Raw genomic sequence first — 9,418 nt, 5'->3', positions numbered from 1 at the left:
GGCCCCTCCCCCACAACATAACACCGAAATACCTGTTGATGACACATTAAAAAGAATCAATGTCCATAACATATTTTGGATTATATCGCCCCAGAATAGTCAGCAGATCATTACTAGTCTGGGTTTACTGCTACTTGCACTCTCTCACACACTGTCAATCTCTTGATGTCTTTGCATACTCCCCACATCACTTTTCTATAACTATGCTTTTATGTGTACTAACAAGTGTGTATGTAATGTAATATAAAAGTAGTCTTTCATACTGCTGCCAATAAGAACACACTTGATGTGTTTGTTTTGTTTTTAAGAAATAACATGCGACAGACTGGATCACCCCGAGGCAGATGTTGTCAGCCAATACAAGCAGACATACCGCTACGGTGAAAAGGTCCGTTATGACTGCAAGGATGGTTATCAAGGAGAATTCACTCTAACGTGTGGAGAAGATGGTTGGCATGGGAATCCAAAGTGTGCAGGTAAGGATGTTCAGGACAACAAATTCAGTGTTGACACATAGATACAACATTTAATAACATTTGTTATTGCTTTGTTGTTTATACATGCATGCACTTTATAGATTTTAAGAAATTACCATCACAGCTCAAACCTGTCAAACTTCAACAGTCAATCCCATATCCAGTACAGTCCATGCTTACACCACAACATTATGTGTCTTGTTAAAAAGATTGTTGGGAAATATCACTAAGTAATAGTCACACACAATCTGTAATTTTGAGTTTTTGAAACAACTGCAGTAACAGTAAAATAAAAATAGAAAATTAAAAAGATTTTAGTTACAACTCCCAGCATGCCAAACGTAACACCTATATCTTGTAGTCTCACCCATTTTTGATTGATGCCACCAATTGTTTTCCCAGAAATACACATGTTGTGGTCTTTGATTGCTGCATACGACCTCTAGAATAAGAGACAGTCTTGTGTTTCTTCAGTAAAGACTGATAACCATCATCACAGGTTAATGAACAATACACACACACAGTAGAGAACAACAATTTCCCAGTCTGTCTATGGTTGTACCTGTGCATACTGGTCTGATAGTCCAATCTCCCTTTTCATTGCATGTAGTTACTGCTGATGGTTGATTGTTAGAAATCCCGTATTTCTCTCCACAAGTGACTGTCAGTGTCTCACCAGGTAAAAACACATTTTTGGAAACAGATTCATACCTGGTTCCCTCGACTGGCTGCAGATCTACTTTACATGTTATTGCTGCATTTGTTGGGAAATGAAGCATATTATCTGTTAGCACCAGTTCCACTAGTCAGTGTGATATATAACCAATAAATGACATTAATCAGTTTATACTTACGTTCACACGCAGGTGTGGGGGTCCACTCTGCTCTCATTCCTACTCTTGTGCATTTTGCGGCTCTTTCTTCAGTGCGTTTATATCGATCATTACACTCAAAGAGCAGGACATCATGTTCTTTGTACTCTTGGATATTGCGATCAGTCACATAACCATTTTCAATCTGAGGCGCTGTACATTTAATCTCTGTTGAAGAATACACACAAGCATTCATATTATTATCAATTTTCATGAAAAGGCAAATGATCAGTACTGATGAACTTCATTCAAGGGTAAAATGGTGTGCCTTTTTTCTTTTCAAATAAAAGCTTTACATGCATTGGTTTGTTTTTCTTTCTTAGTCCAGTACTGACGCTATAGTGGCATCAACAGAAACCCGCATCAGCTGCAGTGTTGGTTGTCATGATGCTAGACTACATGGTGGTCATGATGTGGTTAGTGCTTGTGTTTGGTGTTACTAATTAGTTGCCAGGGGATTGGCTGCGATGGTGTTTTATGAGTGTATGCATGCACCTATGCATTTTGGAGGTTGGCCACTCCACTCTCCATTTTCATCACAGTACAACTCTGCTAATCTAGGATTTGACAGGATTTCACTTTTGGACTTGCAGCTGAACCGGACTACATTGCCATAGGTCGCTTCCTCGGGGTCTCCATTCACCTGGACATTACTGTCCACATGAATCACTGGGCACTGTTGGGCTGGAAGGAAAAAAATGATAAAAAATAAATAAATTGCATAACATAAAAAGCTTCCCATGTATAATAACCTATAAGCAGGTAAGCTTTTTTTAATATTTCAAAAGGTATGACACAGAGTGAAACTTTCCACCTTTATGTGTCTGGTACCTGATGAACAATACAACATTTTCTTACTCTTACCTTCACAGACAGGAACCACACCATCCCAGCCTTCATTCATGCAATTCCGATGGTTTGTGCGACTGACCATTTGATAACTGTAATGAGTATTAGGTCAAAATTAATAATGGAGGCAAGTTTAAATGACACTCCTCATTATGCAAGATTCACTACAGGGATACAGTATAATATATACAAACTACACCAGAAATGTACAAAGATACATAAGAAACGGTATACATTTGTGATTTTACATACCCTTTGTGGCAGGTGTATACAACTTTTGACCCAAAGACAAAATCGTCTCCTACTTCCAGATTAAAATCTGCAAACTGGGCATCGCCGGGATGACCGCATGATTTAGCTTAAAACATAAGAATGAGAGAGAATGTGAGTAAATATTTTGTAACCTACCAAATTGCAGTGATGAGGCAAAGGGTTCTTCCATTCAATAATTTGCCTTGTATTAATTTATTCTATATAATATAATATGAATTCCATAATATCAATCCAATAACAATGAGCCTGCTTTAGCATTGTGGACTTATTCAAACCACAACACTACACACTGATACAGCATAACATGTTGCATATAATGCAGTTTACCACTCTTAATGGAAAAATAAATATTAATTTCAAACAGTAAAACATTGTAACTCACGTTGACATACAGTGCCCTTAGACACCCAACCTCCCTCGACACAGGTCAGTCTGAAAAAGCCACTGTAGCCTACATTGCAGCCCACTCTAATTTGTTTTCCAGCAGGGTAGCTGGGCTGAAGCCCGGTTGTGTCAAAATTTGAATTGAACTGGGGTCCGTTTATAAACTGTTCAAGTGTACAGTCTGTGGGACAGAAACAGCAAAATAAATCATTTGCATTTTTAAACAATCATTTAAATGGTGAGTGCTTTGGCTTACCTGGAACCTGCGCGAAGGTCAGCGCATGCATCCACAAAAGTACCACACAGATTTGGTTTATTACATGCATTTTTTCTTCATCACCGTGAACCGCCGAACAGACGTAGAAACTGGAGACTGAAACTATTACACACAAACGCACACACAGACAGAAGAGAGCTGTGGATTTCACAGGCAAAAGGAGATTGCTCAATGATTTACGCAAGTCTGTTCCAGCCTCACAGGAGACGAAAAAATGAGGACGTGAACACACTATATCTGACACACTGGATTCTTCTTATCCTAGAAGGATGTCTTCCAAAGTCTGTTTCTTTTGATAGGGTATTTTACTGCAATTTAAATTGTGTTTCAATGGTATAATGGCCCTTGGTAGTCAGGCTTTGTTATATTCATCATTCAGTAACAAAAAAACAAGCATATTCCTGTAACTAACTGTTTGTTTTTTCCCTTCTTGGCAATCATTTGCAGAAATCAATAGAGCTAACAAATGCAATGCATTTCTGAGAGTAGGCTTGACTCTTCTCATCGAGGGTTAATATATATATGCTGTATATACAGTACATACGTATATATATATATAAATATATACATACATATATATAGCTTGTGGTATTTTTCCTACTATAGAAAAAATAAAGTAAATCTTTAGAAACAAAAATCCACTAATCCCTTTATCCTGAAGGTTACCATCATCCAGTTAACAAAATAAAACTTTTTTTTTTACAAAAAAAGGTTATTCCAGTGACACTTTATAATAAATAAATATTAAATTGATTGATTGATTGATTGATTAATAAAATAAATCTAAATTAGGTTATTTTACTGTTAACAAACAATGAAATAATAATGATTGTACATTGTTGCACAGATCTTACTATACCACTGGCCCTCCAAATCCATATCCAGTTGACCTTTACTCAACATCTGTCTCTGCACTTTCTGCTTTGTCAGCAATGGAGGAAGAAGGTAGTTTCCAAAACACAGAAACACAATTTGCAGTTTCTTGTCACAAATTGGTAACAAATCTTTCGCTGCATTGTTTGTGGAATATACAGTAGGTTTTTTCAGTGAGCCTTACACTTAACAGAACAACTTTGTATGAGTAACATGAAGCCATATTAAGATATAAAGGCTAATCCAACATTGCTCAACCTGAGTTTAGGACCTGCATTATTTCCATCCTAGCTTTTTGGCAGCTTTCTCTACCTTTCTACAAGGACTTAACGGGTACATTTATGCACACTAAAAGAATCTAAGGTCAGTTTCAAATAATTTCAAATTTATTTTAAATAATACGTTTCATTCAGTCTTGAAATTAATATCTGCTTTGCTTTTTAAATACAGTAAATACCCCCCCCCCCGTTGTCAATCTGACAATTGGGATTTCCATTGAATCAGAGACACTTGGTTGCTTGTTCTGCAACAGCACTGGAATTGTTTCTTAAAAAAGTGGCAGACTGAGCCTATTAAAAATGTGTATTGTATTCAGATGTACAATTTGTTTAAAATTAAAACAAGGGAAATTAATAATAAATGGGATGTCTTATTTTGCAGAATTAGAATGTGTTGTTTTATGGGACTGTACGTCTTTTATTTAAGGGGCTACCGGAGAAGTTTTGGGATCTTTTATGACCCTCCTTTCACCAGCAATACATTTTTCTATGACCCTCCAAAATGATTGAGAAAAGGCATAAAAACATTGTGTGACCCTCCCCTCAACCAAGAATAAAAGACATGACCCTCCCCTATTTTCTTCAGGCGGTCCTTTTCAAACACACACACAAATTCCCAATCCAGAACTGTCCCTTACCACTTGGGGTGGGAGAAAAAATGGATACAGCATATTATCGCGATATTTTCTCAGACACCAAGTATCAATCAATAATTATACTGTATATGTGTTGGTCAGTTTGTCTGCTTGACAATGCTATTTGGCAGCAATATAATTAAAGTGAGATAAACAAACAGAGAATTGTATCTTTTTTAGATAAAACAAATGTTGACAAAGTCAAAAACATTTGAAATTGGGAAAAAATTAGAAGTTGGAAAAAAAAGGTTATAAATTGCAATATATTGCAGAATATTGCAATGTGCTTAAAATCACAATAATGTCATATTGTGACATAAGTATCGTGATGATCATTTTGGGAGGCGTCTGCTGATTCCCACCCCTACTTACCACGTACTAATTTCTCCACATGATTCCTTTCACAAAAGGACCCAACTGCTCCAGAAATGGCTCAACAGGGACCTCCTGAGGTAATAGGTAGGTGTTGCTCCACAGAGACAAAACACTGACAGAAAAAAGACATGATAAAGTGGAAAGCATAGTCACTGCAACCCGTTTCAATAATGTAATTGCTTTTCCACTAAGCAAGTTCAAATGCAGATTTTGACCAGCTCACCCAGAGACTAAAGGTAGGGGACATTCAGAAACCTGTATCTCAGTCAAAACAGCATGGATGTTTTGTTTTTTTCCACGTTTGTATGCGTATTGAAGCACCAGAGACACAAAATAATACCCAATAATCACAATAATCCTAGAAAAAGGGATTTTTTCATTATATCGGCACTTTAACACAGATGGCACTGAATATTCAAATGATATGCAGTTACAGACAAGCAGAATGCAACAAACTAAGATGTGTTCTTCTGCTAGAAACAGTCCATCTGCTGGGTGTTTTGTTTGAACAATGTTGTAAAATGTATTCAGTAAAGACCACCACCACCCAGAATTTGTTTTACTTTTACCTGCTGTAAGCAGCTCCTCCATTTCCTTTGTGCCATGCCTGATGGGAGAATGGTGACCATTGACAGCCCACTCACAAATTGACCTTATTTAGTATGCATACTGACTGTTATGAGTATACTTTTCTAATGTGACCACACTACATACTCAAAGTATGCACATACAACAGTTCGTATGATATCTTAGAAAATGTTATGCACCCCTTTATGTGCGCTACCTTACAAATTTCCAGCAACACAAGCCTTCAGTGTGACTGCACAAGCCCCTGCAGTGCAGAACCTGTTTAGGCAAGACAATGACTTGGTTAGTTTTAGGAAAATATACAGACAGAGGAGGCAGATGTATTCCTTGGGTTAAAATAAGTATGCTTCTTATACAACCTATGTATGTACTGTGAGTTCTTATACTGTTCCTACATATATCTATGACAATTACTACTCTGTAATACTAATGTGTTCTTTATAACTGTAAGCCCCACATTGACAGCTATTTCTCCGTAATCATTTTGACCAATCTATCCAACCCGACCATCTCACTATTCAGTCTTTGTCACTCTTTGTACTGCGTCTTTTGACTTCCTCAAGAGCAAGCACGCCCTCCTGACTCACTTTTACATAAATAAATAAAGTTTTTAGGTAAAAGTACGAACAGTGAATGAGAGCCGCCTGACATACCTAAAACCGGCTGAGAATGAATGTGTAGTATAGATTTGGGATACAACGCATGTTTTTGTAGTTTATTTTATGTATATATATTCATTATTTTTTATTTTTTTTGAGGGGGTGGGGATGCAGTTCATAAAACACAGAACTGATAAGTCCATCCACAGAAAATTAAAACCTAACCATTTTGGAAAATAATCAAACCTTTGCCGTTACAAATGCAAGGATGAGGTGCTTTTTCCGTTTTACATATCTGTAATATATTATGGTTTTGGACAGTTAACTGGACAAGCCAAGGCATAGGAAGACATCACCCTTAAGAGTCTGGAAACTTCTGGCTTTTCTTTTACTATACTATTAGGGTTTAACAGCAACTCTTTAGTACATACAGGATTCACTGAAGTACTTCTACCATTTTCTATCACACTTTTTGAAACATCCAATGCATTAGAACAGAATGTTTAACATTTGAACTTTTCTTTAACATTTTCCTGTCAATGACCACACAAAAAAACTTTCAAATGCTATACAAGCTAACAGTCATATTCCTTAGTTGATATTTCTATAGATTCTTGTTGACCCTGTCAAAGAGCTGCTGATTTAGCTCCGCTACTCTTAAAAACTTTAGTTTTCTGTAGTATGTAAATGATGTAACATGTCAGAAACAAATGGAGTTAATTTGTTAACTTAGGTTCGGGAGCAGGGCCACGGCTAAACCACACCTCTAATCACCAGACAAACCTACATATACCGCGCTGCGCAGCCAGGCTCGTGTCTCTGATTGCTGGACCCACCCTCCCTTTCCCTCTCCTTCATCCATCTAATCCCTCTTCCCTTACTGTTGCACATCTCTCTCATGTCTCTTCTAGGTACTGTCTGGGGGTCTGTAAACTGCGAAAACTGCTTCTGAGACGGAACCCCCGCTCTGAGCCTGCTCCACCCGGTCATCACACATCCTCCCAGACCAGCCATCAGACGTCATCCACATAAATTTATCTATCAGCACATTCATAACGTTCATCTACAGATTGATAATATTCATTAAATCTTTAACTAACACATGGTTGTGGCGTGATCCATGCTAGTGAAATGCTCAAGCAGTACATTGTTTCACCTTAACCTAAGACACAGCAAGTAACAATATGTTGCTAATTTTATGTTTTGAGGGTCAGAACTGCTGAAAAGCAACTGAGGGAACAGAGGCGGATTTAAATCCCACTGGGCCACCCACACTCTGCTCTATTCCCAACGGGGCTAACCATGCAAGGGTTTGGGTTGTAGACCTATAGTGATGGTGCACTCCCTAGAAATATCCACCTACACTATGGATTAATAAAGGGTCATAGAAGACATGTGTGTCCCATGGATATGGAATAATGTGTAAAAAACTATGGTAATGTCTGCAAAACAAATGTATATACAGAGAAAAGGAAGATTAATTGGAAAAAATCCACAATGTCACTGTTTAATCACAGAAGTCATGCAAGCTATTTTTCTTTCCAAACATTGGGCATTAATTACCAATATTTGTAGACAACTGGTTGTTTTTGCATTCTTTCTACATTCCTCCACTAGAGGACAGAAGTGATCCACAAGGGTGGAATAGCAGGAAACTGAGGAGAAAATGTGAACAAAAACCTAAATAAATATAATACAAGAATCAATTGGAATATTTTTAAAATACAGATTTTCTATTATTAATGCATGGTCGCAGGAAGAAAAATGGACACCAGCTGGTTTTATTACTTCCAGTAACCCTATTATTGACTTAAACTTTCCATCTCAGCCGGTTGGTTTTGGTTGCATGTTAAGAAAAAAAAAGATTAATAAAAGGACATAAAGGAAATGCAATGCTTGTTGTCTGACCTTTACACGGTTTATGTACAGTATATGTTTTAGCATAGAACTCAACTCTGTGCTTCACACACATTTAGTTGCATATATCCACACAAAGGGGACAGATGGAAATAATGGAGTACTGAAGAGCTGAGAGAGCAGAGTATGTCTGACTGCTGTTTTTTTTTGTTTTTTGTTTTTTAAACCACACAGGGACTTCAACTTCCTGCTTTTTAGTTGCCCTTCCACATTTGAAGACATAAGAATGTCATGTAACTAATCATTTTTAATTTACAATTAGCAATGGTTTATTTAAAAAAAAAAGTATAGGCCATGCAACATTCTTATCAGCAAAGAAGGAAGAATTTCTAACAAATCTAGACTAATTTTAGCAAACTTCTACCAAGTTTAGAATTCACTAAAACATGATGTTTAAATAATGTATCTGACTGACATAACTCACCTAAAATGTGTCCATCAATAATTCTGCTACCTTTTAAATGGACAGATTTTCAGTTCTGGTTGGATGCCACATGTCTTTTTGCATCTGCCATCTAGAGCAAACATTGTAATGCTCCTGATGAACAGGGCTTCTTAGTGGATCTGTTTGAGGTTGTTGCTAGCATGTTGTCTTTGGCTGCTAACATAATCCGAGTCTGTTTATTCAACAGGATGAGCATGAATGTTTAAGCCCCCTGCAAATAAACAGCCAAGCCCTCCCTAAGGATTTCAGCTTAATGCTAATGATATACAGTAGGCAGCAACAATTTTCCTTACAGGTTAATGAACTGGTTGTTTTAACCGAGCGGGAGATTTTCTTTTCCTAACATAGCAAAGGCTGATGGTAAAAAGGAAAATTGCCACAAAAAGCTTAGGTCTTAGCTGTCATCGACTTTCCACAGAGTCAATACTCATTTATGTGCCAGTGCTTCTCCTGCTTTGATCCTCATGTTTCTTACAGCTGACTGTCAAGAAGCGAGGCCCAGTTAAAACACATGGCTGACTGACTCAAATCCGATACATCTCTTCACGGCTGAGCCTCAAAAGGAATAATGAACGAT

At 37.3% G+C, this 9,418-nt stretch overlaps 1 protein-coding gene and 1 long non-coding RNA gene across 5 annotated transcripts in view; one reads left to right on the top strand and one right to left on the bottom strand.

The window, feature by feature from the left end:
• Positions 1-476, top strand: part of LOC116696270 (uncharacterized) — an 18,794-nt gene extending 18,318 nt beyond the window's left edge. For both annotated transcript variants that reach the window (XR_004333666.1, XR_004333667.1), the window contains one exon: positions 309-476. This is a non-coding gene — a long non-coding RNA (uncharacterized LOC116696270). The remainder of the gene's footprint in view (positions 1-308) is intronic.
• Positions 1-3,362, bottom strand: part of LOC116696265 (complement factor H) — a 47,998-nt gene extending 44,636 nt beyond the window's left edge. For 2 of the 3 annotated variants that reach the window (XM_032527112.1, XM_032527113.1), the window contains exons 1-6: positions 3,111-3,362; positions 2,853-3,035; positions 2,450-2,555; positions 2,213-2,289; positions 1,844-2,032; positions 1,331-1,516 (exon numbers count right to left, since the gene is read on the bottom strand). In XM_032527112.1, coding sequence (XP_032383003.1) covers positions 1,331-1,516; positions 1,844-2,032; positions 2,213-2,289; positions 2,450-2,555; positions 2,853-3,035; positions 3,111-3,180 — 811 coding nt within the window. In that variant the 5' untranslated portion in view covers positions 3,181-3,362. The remainder of the gene's footprint in view (positions 1-1,330; positions 1,517-1,843; positions 2,033-2,212; positions 2,290-2,449; positions 2,556-2,852; positions 3,036-3,110) is intronic. The other variant, XM_032527111.1, reaches the window with a different exon arrangement.
• Between the last annotated feature and the right edge of the window lie 6,056 nt (positions 3,363-9,418).

The sequence above is a fragment of the Etheostoma spectabile genome, chromosome 9 (assembly GCF_008692095.1).
Source record: "Etheostoma spectabile isolate EspeVRDwgs_2016 chromosome 9, UIUC_Espe_1.0, whole genome shotgun sequence".
NCBI classification, from domain to species: Eukaryota; Metazoa; Chordata; class Actinopteri; order Perciformes; family Percidae; genus Etheostoma; species Etheostoma spectabile.
This window is presented reverse-complemented; position numbering and strand designations above follow the sequence as displayed.